The 18,735-nt window shown below is 61.9% G+C and overlaps 6 protein-coding genes across 6 annotated transcripts; 3 read left to right on the top strand and 3 right to left on the bottom strand.

Annotated features, from left to right (window-relative positions):
• Positions 1-446: 446 nt before the first annotated feature.
• PLICBS_007061 (uncharacterized protein) lies at positions 447-961 on the bottom strand (the record flags this gene model as incomplete). The annotated part of the gene is made up of 3 exons (XM_018320456.2): positions 447-502; positions 654-761; positions 874-961. The coding sequence occupies 3 exons, from the start codon at positions 959-961 to the stop codon at positions 447-449; spliced, it is 252 nt and encodes an 83-aa protein (XP_018180353.1).
• Positions 962-1,808: 847 nt separating this feature from the next.
• Positions 1,809-3,655, top strand: PLICBS_007060 (dolichyl-P-Man:Man(7)GlcNAc(2)-PP-dolichol alpha-1,6-mannosyltransferase; the record flags this gene model as incomplete). Its single annotated transcript, XM_018320455.2, has 2 exons — positions 1,809-1,821; positions 1,908-3,655. 2 exons carry the CDS (start codon positions 1,809-1,811, stop codon positions 3,653-3,655), a joined length of 1,761 nt encoding a protein of 586 aa, XP_018180352.2.
• Positions 3,656-4,227: 572 nt separating this feature from the next.
• Positions 4,228-11,437, bottom strand: PLICBS_007059 (cysteinyl-tRNA synthetase; the record flags this gene model as incomplete). Its single annotated transcript, XM_018320454.2, has 4 exons — positions 4,228-4,518; positions 4,570-9,921; positions 10,259-11,123; positions 11,193-11,437. 4 exons carry the CDS (start codon positions 11,435-11,437, stop codon positions 4,228-4,230), a joined length of 6,753 nt encoding a protein of 2,250 aa, XP_018180351.2.
• Positions 11,438-14,831: 3,394 nt separating this feature from the next.
• PLICBS_007058 (maltose permease) lies at positions 14,832-15,790 on the top strand (the record flags this gene model as incomplete). Its single annotated transcript, XM_065601108.1, has 2 exons — positions 14,832-15,032; positions 15,116-15,790. 2 exons carry the CDS (start codon positions 14,832-14,834, stop codon positions 15,788-15,790), a joined length of 876 nt encoding a protein of 291 aa, XP_065457180.1.
• A 49-nt stretch (positions 15,791-15,839) lies between these two features.
• PLICBS_007057 (uncharacterized protein) lies at positions 15,840-16,779 on the top strand (the record flags this gene model as incomplete). The annotated part of the gene is made up of 2 exons (XM_018320453.2): positions 15,840-16,177; positions 16,272-16,779. The coding sequence occupies 2 exons, from the start codon at positions 15,840-15,842 to the stop codon at positions 16,777-16,779; spliced, it is 846 nt and encodes a 281-aa protein (XP_018180350.2).
• A 223-nt stretch (positions 16,780-17,002) lies between these two features.
• On the bottom strand, positions 17,003-18,655 carry PLICBS_007056 (uncharacterized protein; the record flags this gene model as incomplete). The annotated part of the gene is made up of 2 exons (XM_018320452.2): positions 17,003-18,027; positions 18,079-18,655. The coding sequence occupies 2 exons, from the start codon at positions 18,653-18,655 to the stop codon at positions 17,003-17,005; spliced, it is 1,602 nt and encodes a 533-aa protein (XP_018180349.2).
• Positions 18,656-18,735: the final 80 nt, after the last annotated feature.

The following is an 18,735-nucleotide window of genomic DNA, read 5'->3' as shown; positions in this document are numbered from 1 at the left end:
GATGGCTGCGCCGCGGTTACTTGAACGTGACGGTGCTGGGCTAATATATTCCTACATGGCGGTGGCGTCGCAGCATCAGGCATGTCATTTCTTTTTTACATTATAATAGCTCTACCAGGTCTCGCAATGAGAAACGTGGAATCCTCACGGGAGTGTGAGCCGCAGGGGTCCCGTAGTTGTAGGGAAGGCACTCGTGAACACTCATGACCTGTACCTGCTCGAGCACTCCTTCTTGAGAAGCAGCCGTGTTCCCATGTCGTTGAGCCACGCGCCACGGCCTACTCCAGCCATGTCGTCTAACCAGTCGTTACCAGATGCCGCCACGTCGCCCGAGAACCCGCTTGCTAGTAAAGCACCACAAAGGAGGGGAGGCCATTGAGCTTGGCTCCTCGCCCCCTTCACCGCTGTTCCTCATCTATTTTCGTTCGTCCATCCGGCGTCCATCATCAACCGAGGACCAGTTCGTAGAGTATGATGACCATGTTGACGAATATCAGGGGCACTGTTCGCGGGCGCGCGTTGACGATGCGTCAGCCCCAAAGGCCCAAATGGACAAGAGAGAGAAAGGAGAGAGGGGGAGGGAAAGGGGAAGGGGGGAAGGGGAAGGGGAAGGGGGGAAGGGGAAGGGGGGAAGGGGTTTTGACAAGACGTACTGCGCATGATTGTCCGGACGCTGGCGATGAGGTGTATGATCTTGGCCTTGATGCTGGCGTCGGCGCCGGAGCCGAACGCCGGGTCGTAGGAGGCGGGGGAGAGGTTGACTGGAGGGGGTTGGGAGGTCCGATGGTCAGCGCTGCTGTTGGTTTTGTTGTTGTGCCGTGCGGTGGTGCGGCGGACAAGCTACGAGGAGAGGGAGAGGGGTCAACGGCGTACTGCGGGCGAGGAAGCGGTCCTCGCTGAGGATGGCGACCGAGTTGATGAGGAGCACGGCGATGTAGAGGAAGCTGCCGAAGAAGAGCATCGTGGGCGGACGGGTTGCGCGCACGCGATGGGCGGCGGCGCAGGTCGTTTAGGTTTCGTTGTCGTTGTCGTTGCGCTTCGTTGCGTCTCGTTGGTCCTTCTCCAGACGACGATGTTGCCGCTGATGAAGGGACTGGGTGCCCGGCGGCGTGGGTGGGTTCAACGGCGCAGATTGAGGAAACGCGTCGAGGGGTTGAGGCCGTTGGGGTTGTGGGATGGGACGGTGTCGCGCGCGCGTGCCCCTGCTGGCTAGGTAGGAGGGAGGTCGTTGTCGTCGTCGGTGGGTGGGCTTGCTCGTGAGGTCGAGGTGAGGTGCCTGGCTGGCTGGCTGGCTGGCTGCTGGCCGTGTGGAGGGACGGAGGACAAGTCGCAGACGGGGATTGGTTGCGCCGATCCGAAAAGGTGTGGGGTGTGGATGTGTGGGTGTTGGTAGGTGAGTTTGGAGAGAGAGCTTGCTCCCTGAGTCCCCAGCTTATTAGCTGCCAGCGACGTCACCCCTACGCAGTCCGCAGCAAGCAAGCAGGAAGCAAGCCTCCCCTTTGTTTTGTTAGCGGGCCGGCCGTGCCATCCCTGATTTCTTTGAGATCGCTCGCGCTTATCAAGTACAACAGCTCGACATGTTGGAGTGTGTTTCCATTCCTCAATGACCACAGCTTTGAACACTCGTACAGCGCATCAGAACGTGCTCTCTGATGACTGACTGAGCTCTGGTCCGGGAAGGCACCCCATGATTTGAGAGTCGCGACCTGAACCACTGCCGTCTTGAAGCTGTGCCAACCATCGCCACCTCACTCTCACCTCTCACCTCTCACTCACCCTTCACACTCATACTCAACAGAGTCAACACCATGGCGCCTCTCGGTAAGCCTTCCACCACACGACCCATCAAGACAGCAACAAGAATCAAATCGTTCCCCCCACTGACACGCGCACCGTGGTAAACGCAGACACCCTCCTCGAGGCGCTCCTCTTCCTCGTGCCCCTCGCGCACCTCCTCCTCGCCCCCCACACCAAGGTCGAGGAGTCCTTCAACATGCAAGCCGCCCACGACGTGCTCGTCTACGGCGTCCCCTGGACGGGCCCCTCGCCGCGCGCCCGCCTCGCCGCCGCCTACGACCACTTCGCCTTCCCCGGCGCCGTCCCGCGCACCTTCCTCGGCGCCGTCCTCCTCGCCGGCCTCGGCCAGCCGCTCGTCGCCCTCGCCCCGGGCGGCTTCGCCCACGCGCAGACCCTCGTGCGCGGCCTCCTCGCGGCGTTTAACGCGGGCGCGCTGCTCGTGTTTGCGCGCGGTCTGCGTGAGGCGCATGGCGGGCGCGTCGCGCGCTGGTGGATGGCCCTGCTGCTGACGCAGTTCCATGTGCCGTTTTATGCGTCGAGGACGTTGCCGAATATGTTTGCGTTTGGGCTCGTTACGCTGGCCATGGCGTTTCTCCTGCCGAAGAAGGATCCGAGGAGGGCGCTCGTGCGACGCCGTCAGGCCGTCGCACTGCTTGTCGTCGCGGCTGCCGTCTTTCGCGCCGAGGTCGCCATCTTGCTCGCCGCCGTGGGCGCTCAGCTGCTCTACTCGGGGCAGATGACCCCCCGCGGGATCGTACCCGTCTTTGCTGTCGCGTTCGTCGCCGCGCTCGCCCTCTCCGTCCCCATCGACTCGTACTTCTGGCAGAAGCCGCTCTGGCCGGAGCTCTGGGGCTTCTACTATAATGCCGTCCTCGGCAGCTCCTCCAACTGGGGCACCTCCCCCTGGCACTACTACTTCACCTCGGCACTGCCGCGCCTGCTCCTCAACCCGCTCGCCCTGCCGCTCGTCGGCCTCGCTCTCTACCTGCCCGCCACCGCCCCCGCCGCGCGCCGCCTCGTCCAGCCGAGCCTCGCCTTCATCGCCGTCTACTCTCTCCAGCCGCACAAGGAGGCCCGCTTCATCTTCTACGCCGTCCCGCCACTCACCGCCGCCGCCGCCCTCTCCGCGGACTACATCGCCACGCGCCGCCGCAAGTCGCTCGTCTACGCCCTCGGCACCGCCGCCCTCGCCGTCTCCGTCGTCGCCTCCCTCGCCGCCAGCGCAGGCATGCTGCTCCTCTCCTCCCTCAACTACCCCGGCGGCGACGCCCTTACGCAGCTCTACGCCCTCACCGCCGACGCCGTCGACCCCCTGCCCGTCACCGTCCCCGCGACGTCGACCTCTCCCTCCACCATCACCGTCCACGCCGACGTCCTCACCTGCATGACAGGCCTCACCCTCTTCGGCCAGAACCGCCCCGGCCTGGCCCTCGCCCTCACCGGCCCCCAGAACCACCACAACCACCACCCCGCCTCCGCCTCCGCGCCCCCCATCTACATCTTCGACAAGACCGAGGACAAGCCCGACCTCAAGTGGCCCAGCTTCTGGAAGAAGATGGACTACGCCCTCATGGAGGACCCCATGCTCCCCCTCGGCAACTGGAAGGTCCTCGGCGTCGTCCAGGGCTACGACGGCATCGAGGTGCTCAAGCCCGGCGCCAAGGAGCCGCTTGACGTCGAGGCCGCGGCCGCCACCGGCCCCCGCCAGTCGCACAGGGTGCTCGGCCTCGGCGCGAGGGTAGCAGACGTGCGCCGCGCCGTGAGGAAGTACACGGGCGGCTGGTGGATCGGCCCGCGCATGTCGCCGCGCATACACATCATGAAGCGCGTCAAGGACGGACAGTACGCAACGTCATAATAGTGCATATCTTGGTATCCTTTTGAAAAATATAACCATTGAATCGCGGCGCGCCTCTCCGCACTCAACAGAGCTGCCCCGACTGTGTGCCGTAAAATAAGTTACGTAGATAAGTGCAAGACATGGCATAAGGCTCCCCCTCTCTCGGTCCCCCTTCACTATACAGCGTCGAACAAAAGCATCAGGCTCGTGCGCCGCCGACACCTAAACCCCCCCTGAACCCTCTGACCAGAGATGGTGTTTCGTCCAAAACGCCGCGTCCACGAGACCAACGAGTGGTGCGCACCCCCTGCAAGGCATAAGCAAATGCGACCCAACCAAGCCTGCCGTCTTCACGCCTGCGTTGCTCTCCAAAAAAGAAAAATCATGTTCAACCCATGCAGAAACCCATTATGTACCGTCCCGTTCCCTCTCTTGCCTGTCACGAGACTTGTCTCGCCAAGTCTCGGGTCGAGTTTACCCTTATTCCGCAGGGTGTAATGGCCAAGGGGTGTGCCCATTCGGTTGATGGTGGCCAAGAGACGCTCTGTCTCGCTCTGGGAGAGAGCTGAAGCGAGTGCAGAGAGTCCTGCTCAACCGTGCTCCGTGTCACTGTCTGTTTCGATACCATTCTCGCCTTGGTCTCCCCCGTTGATGTCCTCGTGATCCTCTTCTACCTCCACCACCTGCTTCAATCGCGCAGGGCCACTGGCGCCATTAGATTGGGGCAGAGCACCGTACATCTTGCGGTACTGCTCCAGCTCCTTTTGCTGATTCACGAAGAAGTCAAGCACGGATGCCATGGGCGCCCGCAGGTCGTTGAGCTCCCGAAGCACACCGCCGCCGATGGCGATGTGTCGCATGGCCAGAGTCGAGACACAGGTCTGCATACAGTTAGCGTGCTGGAGTCCATGATTGCCGCAAGAGAAACTCACCTCTATCCTACTCACTTGGTGCTCCATAAAGTTGAGTAGGAACCTGTCTGTCACCTCGCCGCCTCTAGACTTCATTCGTTCCAGGAGCTCCGTCTCGGGTGGCTGCAGCCCGGGACCCCTAATCTCCTCGAGCGTGCTGCAGATCATCTCCAGCCGCAGGCTGACTCTCCACAAGGCCCAGATGGTCTCGGGGTCAAACGCCAGCTCAGCTCCAGGAGCCAAGATGGCCGGCTTGTCGGTGCCCTCCTCTCGGCGCTCGTGCTGCTGGTGGTACTCGATGCGGCCAGCCAGGGCGTGCGGGTACAGGCAGTAGACCACTTCTGGGTTTTCCAGGCCCTTGAGCTTCTTCTCGCCCATCTCCTTGACTTCGAAACCCTGGGACGTGAGCGAGCGCAGGTCTTTGCGAATCGCCGACGCGTATGACTCTTCGTCGAACGCCTCCTCGGACCCAACGGAGCTGTGGCGCTCCGTGTCTTGATAGTTCTCCAGACACCTCTGGATCTCGCTGATGAAATCTGATGACACAGTAATCTGACCACCGTCGGCCACTGCCGAGATACGAGACGCCTTGTTCACCATGGGCCCGAAGTAGTCCATGCGCCGAGTGACCGGATCGGTTTCGCTCACGCAGTCTCCGCCAAAGTGGATGCCCATCCTCACCGACAGGCCCTTGAATATGAGACTGCCGTCCTTGTCGTTGATGGGCTGGCCAGACATTGAGTTGAGGATCTCAGACGGCCAGCTGACGTCCAAGAGTTGAAGCTGCACGGCGAAGCACCACAGCAGCGCCGAAGTGGCTGTGGGGAACGACACCATGAAGGCATCGCCTTCGGTCTTGACTTCGTACCCTCCGATCCGCCGGAGCTGACGGCGCATCACCTCGTTGTGAAGCTTGATCGCGGACCGCATGGCGCTGGGGTACATCTCCCACAACGTCGTCGAGTTCTTGATGTCGGTGAAGATGATGGCGACGTTGCCCGTCGGCGCGGGAATCTCGGCTTCGAGCCGGTTGAGAGACGAGTCCAGCACGTCGCCCTTGGCCTTGCGACCTCTTCTCGTCGAGAGCACCTGCGCCTCGTCCGGCACGCCTGACGGGTACAGTGACATGCTGGTGCCGCGATGCAGGCGCGACCGCTCAACGCGTCGCTTGAGGTCCGCAACGCTAATCATCATCACCATGATCTTACCCGACGCACCATACGCCATGGCAAGGTCTCGGAGTTTCTGGGCGGCGCGCATGAGATCCGTTCGCTCAGCCCTGGCGATATCCGTGATCAGATTGGCATCGAGATACTCCCAGAGCTCGCTTGTCGCCATCAGGATGATGTCGTCGTGCTCCTTGATGGTCATGTTGCTGACATGCGGCGCCGCTTGCACCGCCGGCATCAGGTCGACGTATCCAAATGCCCTCGAGACTTGAAGCAAGTCGTTGAGGCGTCCGTTTCGGGACACCCATCCGCCCGCTTCGCGAATCCTGGATCGCTCCGATGGCTCGGCGGGATCGTGCTTGCGTGTGAGCATCTGGTGCTTCCCGTCGGTGTGGATGACCATGGCCTGCGCGTCGCCGACGTTGGCGACGTAGAGCTCGGTGCCCTCAAGGTAGGCGACAGTGGCGACGCCACCCGAGTTCAAGTCCTCCTTGCTCAGAACGACCGGCTGCGCCGATCCCCTATGCGTCGTCTTGGGCCGCTCTTCAGTGTGCTGGACGGCAATGGTCACGAGGTCCTTGTTGAGTGCCAGGAATGCCCGACGCAGAGCGTCGGCGGGGGTCTCGCCTGAGCGGAGCTTGAGGTTCTTAAGCTCCGAGGCAAAGATGTGCCCAAAGTTCTCGTGCAGGTACTTGGCAATCTTGGAGCCGCCGCTAGAGAGGGCTTGTCCGTCGAACAACCCCAAGAGCATCTGCGTCTCGGCCGAGTTGAAGCGGGGTACGACCAGATCGACTGTCGACAGATGCTCGTTCTTACCGAGCGTGTCGGCCATGCCGTAAGGGAGGTGGCCGGCCAGCGAGCCAGACGTGCGCACACGACGATCTTCGCTCTGATCCGGAATGCTTGGCTGTGTCAGGGTGACGTCCATCAGGCCCAGGACCCTCAAGTTCACCAGTCGGTTGAAGTCCGTGTACTGTTCCCGGTTCACGGCGCCCGGCCCGTCGATGCCTCCCCAAGCAGTCTGCTTGATCTCTAACCGCTTGTTGCCGGACAGGTTGAGGTATCGTAGGTTCGGGTTCAGGTTCCAGTTCCAATCATAAGGCACGTTGGAAATATTGTACTTCAGCGAGTTGCTGCCGCAGTCGAGGACCGCGAGCTTCTTGGCCCTAGAAATGTCGGCCGGCAGGTTGGTGAACTTGTTGCTGTTGATATACAGCGCCTGAAGAAGGCTCGACTCCTCCAAGTCGTCCGCCGGAACGGTCGTAAGACCATTGCCAGACAAGTACAGCTCCACCAGTTGCGGCCAGCTCTTGATGGATCTCTGGGGCATGTCGCTAATCTCGTCGTTGTACGACAGATTCAGGACCCGAAGCTCGCTCAGCAACGTGATCTGGTCAAATACATCGTCATCCAGGCGATTGTCGGCGAGGTACAAGTTGCGCAGAGACCCCGCAAAGGTGTTTGTTAACCTCGAGGACAAACCTGAGTCTTTCCTCACGGTTGCCGGTGGCGTGCTACTAGACGCTGTTCCCTGTGTCCCCTGTGACGCGGCTCTAGAGACGACGGATGTCTTCCGGCCGCCCTTGCCGTAGACAGAAACGACGGAGCTCTTCCGGTTCTCCCCGTTTTGGACCGGTGACGGGCCAACACTGAGCAGGGTGCTGGACGCCTGGCTTGGCCTCCGCTCGTCCGAGAGTTCTTCGGAGCTCGGGGTGGATGGCAGCGTAGCCAGCGGCAGAGCCTTGCCATTCTGCACCGGAGGCGGCCCGGACGAGTCTTCTCCTGGCAGCCGAGGGGGTCTCGATGCCGGCTTGGGGAACACCTCGAGTACGTTGGACGATGCGTTGAACGTCTCAAGCTTGTTTGCCCACCAAATCTCCATGGGGAGCTTGGAGATGTTGTTGCCGCGAACATCAAGGACGCGCAGCTCAGTGAGGCACCCGATCTGCGGCGGCAGCTCGCCCACCGAGTTATTCGCGATGCTGAAGTGCTCAAGCCTGCTCAGGGCTCCAATCTGCTGTGGCAAGGAAACGAAATAGTTCTTGTCCAGAACAAGGCGCTCCAGGTTCATCATATTGGAAAAGGCCGAGTCAATGCTGGCCAGCTGGGCGTGTGACAGATTCAAAGTCTTCAGGGTCGGCACCGGCTCGATAATCTCAAACTTGTTCAGAGGGTTCGAGTTGAGCTTCAGCTGGCGAATGCGTTCAAACCTGCCCACAAAGGAGGAGACGTGGTTGTGGGCGGCATACAGAAGCTCCAGTTTGGGAAGCTCCGAGATGATGTCGATGCTCGTGATGGAGTTGTACTTGATATCGAGCTCACGCAAGCTAATGAGCTGACGGAAGCCGTGCGGAACCTCTGCTGAGAGTCGGTTATTAGTGATGAGAAGCTTCTCGAGGTTCTTCAGGTTGCCAATCTCTTCAGGCAAGGTCGCAATGGCGTTGAAGCTGAGATCGAGATCTACGAGGCTGTGCAGCTCGCAAAGGAAGGGCGGGAACATATCGAGGAAGTTGGAAGAGATGTTGAGGCTTCTTAGCGCCTGATACGCGCCAAAGGACGGGGGTAGGTGAGTCAGTCTGTTGTTGGCAAGGTTCATCTTGAGGAGGCCAGTGAGGCCCCCTAGTTCGGCGTGCTCAAGCTGCTCGACTCTGTTGTTGGAGATGTCGAGATACGTCAGCTTGCCAGCCCGACCCAGACTCAGAGGCAGCTTCCTTGCTTCGTTGTTGGTGAACTTGATGTCTCTGAGGTGTTTGCAGGACTGGATGAAGTCTCGCGGTACGTCCAGTGACAGGTTGCGCGACAGGTTCAGAGAGATGATGTCGGAGGCCTTGAGGTAGAGAGAGATGGGAATCGTGACGAGATTGCGGCCAGAGAGGTCGACGTAGTTGAGCTTTTGAGAGCGAGTGATGCCAAGGTCGGTCGTCCGAGCGTGAAAGTCGCTCTCTCTGGCGGACAGGAACATGAACCGACAGAGGTAGCCATTGTCCTCACGTCCTAGCTCTTCTATCCTGTCTTTCTCTTCGTACCCGACCTGCTGCAACAGCCGCTTCTGCATGAGCAATGGCCGCTCGGGAGGCGTCAGAACACGTATCAAGTCGTGCTTCTTCATAATAATGTGGTAATTCTCCAAGCCGTCCACAACATACGTCTTCTTGACAACCTGAGAGATTACGTCGGTGACGGTCGAGTCTAGAGCCATCGAGTGCGTGGAAAACGTGCCGTCGGACCGGAAGATGCGAATGAAATATGGCGCCAGCTTCTCCTCTGGCCGTGGCGGGCTGCCAATCTCGTCCACGTCGGTGGTATGATTCGACCGCTCCTCGGTGCCGCGACGGACGGCCCAGCTGTCTGGGGCATCCCAGCCGCCCTTGGGCTCAGCGAGCGATTCCTTGCGGTCGCCATAGAGGCTGTTGACAAAGGATACGTCCATCGGGGGTAGCTGGGGAGGCTTGGTCAGGATACCCTCCATGTCGTTGAGGTTTGTGTCGAGATGGTATACATGGCCCGGGTCGTTTCGGTCGGTGGGCCCGATGGCTTCTTCGGTGTAGTCGATGCCTCGCTGCGTGCGGCCCTTCTTAGAAAACGGGAACTTGTTGTTAAAAGTCGCCGCCCGCTGCGCCGCCGCGCGAGGGTCCTGCGAGTCACTCATATCCGACGCGCTGGGCCAGTAGGCGCCTGGGAAAGGCGACGGAGACATGTCCGCCCGCGAAATGTCCGCCCGCGATCCCTTGGGCTGCAGAGACCTGGTCGACGAGGGCATGTCGCGCAGCTTGGACCCATCGTCCTTGTCCTTGTGCCTCCGCAGGCGACCGAGCAGACCCCGTTTGCCATGATGACCAGGCGAGGTCTGGCCGTCGGCATGGCCGGACCTGGAACCCGGGGGCGGGCCGCTGATGGCGCTCGGGGTCGGGCTATGCGCCCTTGACCGTTGAATGTTCATGGGGACCGACGGACCCCGTTCGCGGGGGTAGCTTGTAGCGAGCGTATCTTCCCTGCTGACGCTCGGCCTCAGTGTTCGCGGGTCCTCATTGCTTTTATTGTGGCGGTGGTAGTGGTGGCCCGGGAGGTGCACGCCGCCGGATCGCGCAGACGAGGACGACTTGGGCGGCACCTGTGACGTTGTGCTTTCGGTGCTGGCGTATCGTTCTCGGTCGGGGCCGGTCATGAAATCTCGGACGGGCGCCTCGCCGTACCGCGCAATGTCCTGTGGTAATCAAGGTCAGACCCGGGGATAGATGAGACGAAAGACGAGCAGGCGGAGAAGGGGGGCGCTGGGATGGAAGGCGGGGCGGGCGCAGGCGAGCCGGCGGCACAGGATGAGAGCATCTACCGCATCTGCCGCAGCGCCGCACCGTTGGCAAGCAGCACTGGTGCAGGGCGCATTGCAGGCCGGAAGGAGTGGGTACCGGCAAGACGAGGCAGAAGCGTTTCAATTGTTGCGCGGCATGTAAAGTCGTCGCCTCGCCAGGCGGGAGAGAGGCACGAGAACGGGGGGGAAAACCAGCAAGGGGCAAGACGGGGAGACGGTGGACGGCACGTACAGTATTGTCCTGGTAGAGAAAGGGGACGACCTCGGGCGCGGGCACAGGGGTTCGCGGCCGCGACGAGGAAGGCGAGGCGTCGCGAGGATCCGTGGCATTGGAGTAGTTGCGGTCGCGATGCGAGGGCCTGGTATGGCTGTAGGACCGCGAGCGCTGGTCCTTGCCGAGCGAGATGGGGAGGCTGCTCTCGGAGCTGTCGCGGCCAGGAAACTCCTCACCGAAAAAGCCCTGGAGTTTGCGGAAGCCGCCACGGGTGACGCTAGCCTTGGAGCCCTGGCTGCTGGCCGTTGTGGTGACGCTAGCCACCGAGGGTCGCCTTGCGTCGGGACTGAAATAGGCCGCGTCGGGCGACTCGTGGGGCGCCCCAGGCCCCAGCGGCGGTTGTGGTGCGGCGAATGGGCGGGCGGGGCCTGCTAGGCCTGCTGCTGCGGCGGACGGTGCTCCAGCGTGGAACGGTGCTGCAGATGCCGACGCCGATGATGCTGACGCTCCACCAAACGTTGCCGACGACGGCAGCGCGGGCGACAGCTGCGAGGCCACCGACAGGCTGTCGCTCGAGTCGTTGTAGAAGCTTGTCGGCAGCCCGCGCGACGGCACGCTGCCCCCCATCGACATCCACGGCGCCGCGTACGAGCTGGTGCTGGCCAGCGAGATGCCGCCGCCCGCGCTGCCGCCTATCGAGGCATTGCGCGAGCCTCCTCCCTGCGACCCGTCGATGGCGGCCAGGTCGCGGCGGTAGTTGGTGAGGTCGCTGAGGCGGCGGTCGGGCACGGAGACGCTCGACGTCGTCGATGAGGGCGAGAGGGGGCCGCGGCCGGCGGCAGTCGTCGACGTCGGCGACACTTGGCCGTCGTCTCTCGAGGCCCTGCGCGCGCGAGACATGATGCGTTAGAGAAGAGGAGAGAGGCACGGACAAGGGGACTGGCGGGCTCACCTCCTGCGGCTGGCGTGATACGGGCTGTTGCTCTCGTCCGTGCTGATGCGCATGTGGTGGTGGTTGTGGCGGCCGCTCTGGCTGTGGCTCTGGGGTTGGTGGTTGGAGCCGCGGCGCGCGGACGAGGCGGGCGTCGAGGGCGTGGGCCTCACCGTTGTCGTCGAGCGGGTGCTGCTGTCGGTGCTGTGGCTCGCGCTCGTGATGGAGCTGATGCGGGAGACGGCGGCGGCGTCATTGTCGGACATGATCACCAGCGGCAGGCCGTCGCGGAGGAGGCCTGGGCCATGTCATTCGTCCGGGGGAGCCAGAGGGCGTTGAGGGGATTGCTGCCGTCGATGAGGGCGGCGGCGGCGGCGGTGACGGCGATGCGATGGGCGGTGCAGCCTGTCGGGCAGGGTTTCATGTCCTCGTCGGCGCGATGCTCAACATGCTTGTGCGCTGCCGGGGCGAGTCGAACGAGCGGGCTCGGGCGGGATGAGCTGGCGGCTGTTTGAGGCGACGGCTTCGCGGTCGTCTCGCGGTGGGGGGGAAGGCGGTCGATGCTGGATGCACGTTGAGGTGCGAGTCCGGGCAGGAGACGGGCTCGGTGTCGAGATGGGCTGGACGGATGGAGCCTTGGGGGTTGTTGGTTGGACGGAGTCGGGCGGGTGTGATTGATGAGGCGACGGGCTGTCTGGCAGGCAAGGCAAGGTATTTGCTTTGCTGGGGAGGGGGTGCGCGAGTGGGTGTGGCAATACCTGCCCGCTCGTGCCTCGACTGCGAATATCTGGTGCTGCAGTACGGAGTACTTTGAACTAAACTAACCTCAGCTGCGCGAAGCTTGTGCCAAAGCGAGAGAGCTGGGCTGCTCCCGCCCGCTGCCGCGACCGCGCCGCTGCTAGCGACAATTGGATTGAAACTGGGGGGACTGCTTCGTCTCCCCATCTCAAATCAAGTGCTGGTGGCGCCGGTGGTTGGTGCTGGGAGGCTCCAACGCCGAAGCGCGGTGGGAACTTTGGCCCGCACAAACGCCCGGGTCCGGGGGATGCGCCGCCGCCGCCTCAGCTCCAGCTGGCTGCTACCTACCGTGGGCCTGCCTACCTAGCTGCCCGCCAACCCACCGCCGCTGGCGACAACGATGCATCCATCCAGCCAGCCATCCATCCACCCCATGCGACGGAGTGGCATGCACCGCAGTGGAACGCAGCACGGACAGGAAGCACAGCAACAGCAATGTTGAGGGGTGCAGCAGTCCTTGGGGTGCTACTGTACGCAGCTACTGTTCAGTCTCGTCAATGTCGCGTGGATGCAAGGCGGCGGCGGCGATGCGGCGGTGGAGGCCGAGCCACCTCCCTGGGCGTGGCCAGGCTGGAGGCGTTCACGATTGGCGGGACGGGTACAACCTCACCTGGCCGCAAGACCCATGCCCTTAAAGCAGGGCCCCCAGCCTGTAACAGAGCATGGGCTGTCGCGAGCTGTCCGCCCAACCGCCCAGGCTGCAGCACAGAATCAATCAAAAGAGTGCCCCCGCCGCTTGCGCTACGTGAGGCGATCATCGTGGAGGGGGGGGAGGGAGGCCCTACCGGGTCGGCTACGTCGGCCGCGGCGGGGGGGCCGCCCTGGACAGCGGCTCCAGCTCCACCAGACGTGGCATTTCCGCTTTTGCAAAGCCCGGGAATCTCATAATCATGCTGCAATTGTCCATACTAAGTTACTAAGTAGGCACTACATATTGTGTACCAGGAGGGGACGGGCTGCTCCCGCCCCGCGCATGGCACTACTTGGAACGAACCTGTGGCCCGGTTTATGCGGTCGACCGGACTGCGGGTGCTGAGGGATGAAGGGAAAGGAAGGAGCAAGGAGGAAGGGGCAGGAGGCGCCAAATGTGCCGAGTGCCCATGGCGCGCAGGTCGTGTAGCGGTCCCAGCGCCTCTGTCTCGCTTCCAGTCCGCCGTTCAGGTCCAGGCACCACCATATCCGCAGCACCACGGTCCACCACCACCACCACCACCACCACCACCAAGACCACCACCACCCGCAACAACGACGCGGGAGCACGGCTCGCAGTCTAATAATACCCTGGTCAAAGGGTCGCTTGCCTGTCTTGGCGGCATCACCCGCAGCCGGGAGCCACCAGCTTTGAACGAACTGTCCCCCCTTCGCCAGCGTCGCCTGGCAGCGGCCCCCCCGGTCGGTCGGGTCAAGGACGGCCGCGGCAGCGGCGGCGGCAGAGCGACAACAGCGTGAACACACAAGAACATACGCCGGGGTCCAAGTCACGGCCGCGTCCGTCGCGGAAGCCCCAGTGGCGGCTGTCCCGTGGGCGATGCGAGAAACAAGGTCAGACAGGGCGTGTCTCAGCCGCGACCCCCCAGGGCCTCGGCGGCCACGAGTGACGCCAGCGGTGCGACACAAATGGCTGCAGGAGAGGCCGTCTGAGGCGTGCAGCGAGACGGATGGAGGAATGGGAAGCTCCTCGTCAGCCGCCGCCGACCCGGTGGCCGGGCCGCGAATGTGTCTCGCGGCATGGCCCGCGACGTGTCCCGACAGCGACGGCGATGAGGACGAGCGACGCCGTGTCCCGCTGTCGCCAGGGTCGAGGATCTGATCAAGTACGGATCCATGGCATCTGCACGTAAGTCGCCGCCGCGCAAGGTGTCTCGCGCGGTCTGTGATGCCCCTACCTCGCCTTTCTGTGCCAGTGCAGACATACCTCGCGCGCTGGTCCGTGCCGGCCCCCGTGCGCTTCGACCTCGTCTCTCCGCTCTCTCCAGTTCCGATCACATAATGTAGGCCATCGAGGTGTTTGAAATTGCAGCAATTGACCGCTCATGTACAAACTGGCAATTATGTATCAAAAAGCCATCTCGACCGTGACCTGCACCCGTGCTCATACCCGTGGAGATGAGGACCATCATCAGCGACGAGGGGCTGTGATTGCGATCCACCGCGGTCTTGCTTGTGAACGGCTTGGCGCTCGACAGCACATTGCCAAGAGCCAACTCAAGATTCAACCTCATTCTCATGTGCCGTACTGTGCCGCACCCGCACGAGTAGCAACCCAGCGAGCAAGCGATTGCCTCCCACCGAGCCACGTATCCTTGAAACACGCATGTCCCTTTTGAAATCTGGCCGGAAAACCCTCAATCGTTCGAGTGACATCCCATGTAGGGTAGGCAACTTCCTCGTCCCCCCACCACACCATCCCAATCGCCCAGAATTATGTCTCTCTGGATGCGATTCAACCCCTCCAAAGTCCGAAATATTATCCGCTCCATCGCGACATCTCGGTCCGACAACCGCTGCCAGCACCAATTGGGCGCGCGCAGCCCAGTAATATGACGAAACCTTCCCACTGAGCGGTGTTGCAGACCGGCGGGACGATGGGACGCGACCCCGCTGCCATGGGGCTGCCTCCGACTCTTTGCCCGACGGCGAATTGCCGTATTGGGTTGAGCGGCCATCCGCAATCCACATCATGCTGTGCCATGGAGTCGCGGTCGCGACTTATTATATAGCCGTGGGAGAGGGAGCGTCGTTCGACCGGAGGGGAAGCTCGCGCTCCTCCTACAACTTCTCCCCTCCTCCCTCCCAACTTGCGTCTCTGCTTTCCGTGATCGTGAGAGCATTGTCGTAGAAGTACTAGAAACCATCATCGCCATGGGGTCCCAAGCCGAGCAGCTGCGCAGCTGGTGGAAGGAGAGCTCCGTCTACCAGATCTACCCGGCGTCCTTCCAGGATTCGACCGGGACTGGTGTCGGTGACCTCAAGGGCATCATCTCGCGCGTCGACTACCTCAAGGATCTGGGCGTCGACATTGTGTGGCTGTCGCCCATTTTCAAGAGCCCCCAACATGACATGGTATGCGCGCCGCCGCCACCGCTTCAGTGAGATTCGCGATGTCCTGGATCACCTGCTGACAACGCGGGCGAATCGCCTCTCAGGGCTACGACATCAGCGACTACAAGTCCATCGACCCCCCCTATGGCGACATCTCCGACGTCGACGTCCTGCGCGACAGGCTGCACGAGCGCGGCATGAAGCTTGTCCTCGACCTCGTCATGAACCACACCAGCGACGAGCACCCCTGGTTCCAGGAGTCGCGCAAGTCAAAGGACAACCCCTTCCGCGACTGGTACATCTGGCGCCCGCCGCGGTACGACGCCCAGGGCAACCGCCAGCCGCCCAACAACTGGGAGAGCCACTTCCAGGGCAGCGCCTGGGAGTACGACGAGGCCACCGACGAGTACTATCTGCGCCTCTTCTGCCGCGAGCAGCCCGACCTCAACTGGGAGAACCCGGCCGTGCGCCGCGCCGCCCACGACGTGATGCGCTTCTGGCTCGACCGCGGCGCCGACGGCTTCCGCATCGACGTCATCAACTTCATCAGCAAGGACCAGTCCTTCCCGGACTCCAACGAGGCCGTGCTCAAGGGCCACGAGTTCTATGCCTGCGGGCCCAGGCTGCACGAGTATCTCCAGGAGCTGGGCGCCATCCTCAAGGAGTACGACGCCTTTAGCGTTGGCGAGATGCCGTGTGTTCATGACACGAATGAGATTATGAAGGCCGTTGGCGCAGGTCGCGACGAGCTGAGCATGATTTTCCACTTTGAGCTGTAGGAGAAGCCCCGTTATGGTCTCACTTAGAACACGCGCTGACAAGCTCAGGATGGACGTCGACCACGGGCCCAAGGGCAAATTCTCGCCCCGGACATGGTCCCTGCCCGAACTCAAGAAGATTGTCAACAAGTGGCAGAGGCTCATGTATGACCGCAACGGTTGGAACGCCCTCTACCTCGAGAACCACGACCAGCCGCGGTCCGTCAGCCGCTTCACCAGCGACGCCCCGGAGCACCGCGCCGCGAGCGCCAAGCTCATCGCCATTTTCCTCGGCTTCCAGGCCGGCACGCCCTTCATATATCAGGGCCAGGAAATTGGCATGACCAACGTGCCCAAGGACTGGACCATGGATGAGTACAAGGACGTTGACTGCGTCAACCACTGGGCGTGAGTTCCCAACACCTTCTTCCCATTCCTTCCTTCAGCTTTTCTACTTGCCGGCCTCTCTGGCTTCCGCGCTTCATAGCTGACACCCCGAAAGCCTGTACAAGGACACGGCCGACGAAGAGACCAAGACACAGCTCAAGGCCGAATACCAAAAGAAGTCGCGCGACAACGCCCGCACCCCCATGCAGTGGGACGCCAGCCCCCACGGCGGCTTCACCACCGCCGGCGCCACGCCCTGGATGCGCGTCAACGACAACTACAAGACGGTCAACGCCGCATCCCAGACGTCGGACCCGCGCTCCGTCTACCACACCTGGCGCCGCGTCCTCGAGCAGCGCAAGGCCCACAAGGACGTCTTCGTCTACGGCGACTTTGCCCTCGTCGACGAGGCCAGCGACAAGGTCTTTGCCTACGAGCGCAGGGCCACCGCCAACGGGGACGCCGCTCTCATCGTCTGCAACTTTTCCGACGGCAACGAGGCCTGGAAGTGGGAGGGCAAGGCGCGCGAGGTGCTGGTGAGCTCTGCGGGTAAGGAGGTCAAGGACGTCAATGGTGGGGAGATTCGCCTCGGGCCGTGGGAGGCGGTTGCGCTGCTGCTGTAATGCGGCCGCATATATGAAGTACGAAAGACAGGAACATCTGACACATGTGTCGCCAAATCGGCATGCTCAGCTAGTGCAATATAGACCAAGGAAATCAATGCGTAATGATGTTAAACGCTGCCACACCAGCAATTGAACTCCTCACATGCCCTCGCTATGATATGATGTGCACAAAGCTCCAGCCCAGCCCAGTTCTGTCCGTCACCATCAAATCCACGCCGTCTCACTGCTCCTCGTGGACCAGTTCGCCAATCGTCTTACTCTCCTCCATGATCCGCCTAGCTTCCTCCTCGCCAACCCCCATGTCATCCTCGACGAGCCGCACAGCTAGCTCCGCCACCAGCACCGCCTGTATAAACGCCGCGGAGCCGCGCCCGGCGATGACCCGGTCGTCGACGGCGCGCGTCTTGAGCAGGTCGCTGAACTCGCCGACGAGATAGTCGCACATGAGGTTGAACCCCCGTGGGCCGTAGTACCCCGGATTCAGGTTGTCCTCCTTGCGCAGGGAGCGGGCCTGCCCAGAGGCGATGCGATCTGCCAGGATGGAGCGGTAGTGCGAGGCATTGCCGTTGACAATTCCGAGGAGGTGACCCCGGTGCTTTGCGAAGCGCTCGGTGAGGTCGTGCCACTGTACGTCGGGGTAACCCTTGGCTTGCCACGTCTCGAGGGCCGTCTGCTTTCTGTGTTTCTGACAAAACTTTGTCTGTTGCCGGACATTCATCCGCTTGCCCTTGGAGAAGTCGTTCAGCGCCGCCTTGTCGACAGGCTCGCCGCACCATGGGCACGTCGTCGCAGCTGCATCAGCCTCGGCCTCGGTGTCAGCCTTCTCGACGATGGCTATGCTATCGTCCAAGTCCGAGTCTATACCAGGCAAGTGACCCTCGCCACCCTCGCCTGCCTGGACCTTGAACTGAGAGAAGGAGATGGGCATCTTGAAAACGGCCGGGGGCGGAGAGGGGGACCTGGCCGCCACGGCGTGCTTCTTTGCTCGCAGCCTTGATTTCTTCTGCTTGGCCGACAACAACGATTCTATCGAGTTGACGGTCTTGAAAACCGGCTTCCTGCGTGGGGGAGAGACGATCGTCTTCAACTTTTCGTCGCCGCTTCCTTGCGTAAGTTTCAACGAGGACTCCGTCGACGGCGGAGGTGGCGAGCCGCTGGGAGCTCGTAGTTTTCCTGCCTTGGGCTTTTCAGGGCTGACCAAAGGCTCTGGTACGTGCAACTTCAACTTGGCCACTTTCTTGACTTCTGGATCGGGTTAGCCATACACATGTATTGGGGTTCCAAGCGTTTTCGCACCCTCTTTGTCTGTCTGTGACTGGGACGACGACTTTTTCTTCCCGTATGTAGCCTTGGAGGCCCTGACCTTGGTAAAGCCTCGCTCGTCCTGCAAATGCTCTGCCGAGCTGGCTGGCGCCTGCGAGTGGCCACTGCCGCCCCCGTATGTCGTGCCCTTGCCATTCACCCTCCGTCTCTTGGTGGAAGCGGATGTGGAAGTTATATGATCAGCGCTTTGCGAACTGTCAGGGTCATCGTCGTCGCTTTTCCTCTTCGCGTTTCCTGTTTTCCCCCGAAATGATGTGCGGCGAATGCCACCTCGGGTGGCCCTTTCGTCACCGGAGCTGCCAGAGCTGCGCAACAAAGCGTCGAGATCGGCGTCCTCATTGGAACGCTTAGCTGAGCTAGATGATTCCTGGGCCTTGATGGGCGTTCCCTGGTCGTCATCCTCGTCGCTAGATACCGGTGGGTCGTCAAAGGCCTTGGGAATCTTGAGCTGCTTAAAGGTGGGCTTCTTGGCGGATTCCTTGCCGACCTGGCTGAGAAGAGGCGGCGGCTTTTGGTTTTTGCTTAAGCCTAGAACCCGTGATGGGTACATTTTGCCCGGCCTCCGCCAAAGGGCCTCGGCGTAGCGTTTGTCGATAAGCAAGGGCGTTCAGTCCGACAAGCGAGGGCTCG

This window comes from Purpureocillium lilacinum (genome assembly GCF_023168085.1).
Source record: "Purpureocillium lilacinum CBS 284.36 DNA, scaffold_5, whole genome shotgun sequence".
Classification (NCBI taxonomy): Eukaryota; Fungi; Ascomycota; class Sordariomycetes; order Hypocreales; family Ophiocordycipitaceae; genus Purpureocillium; species Purpureocillium lilacinum.
This window is presented reverse-complemented; position numbering and strand designations above follow the sequence as displayed.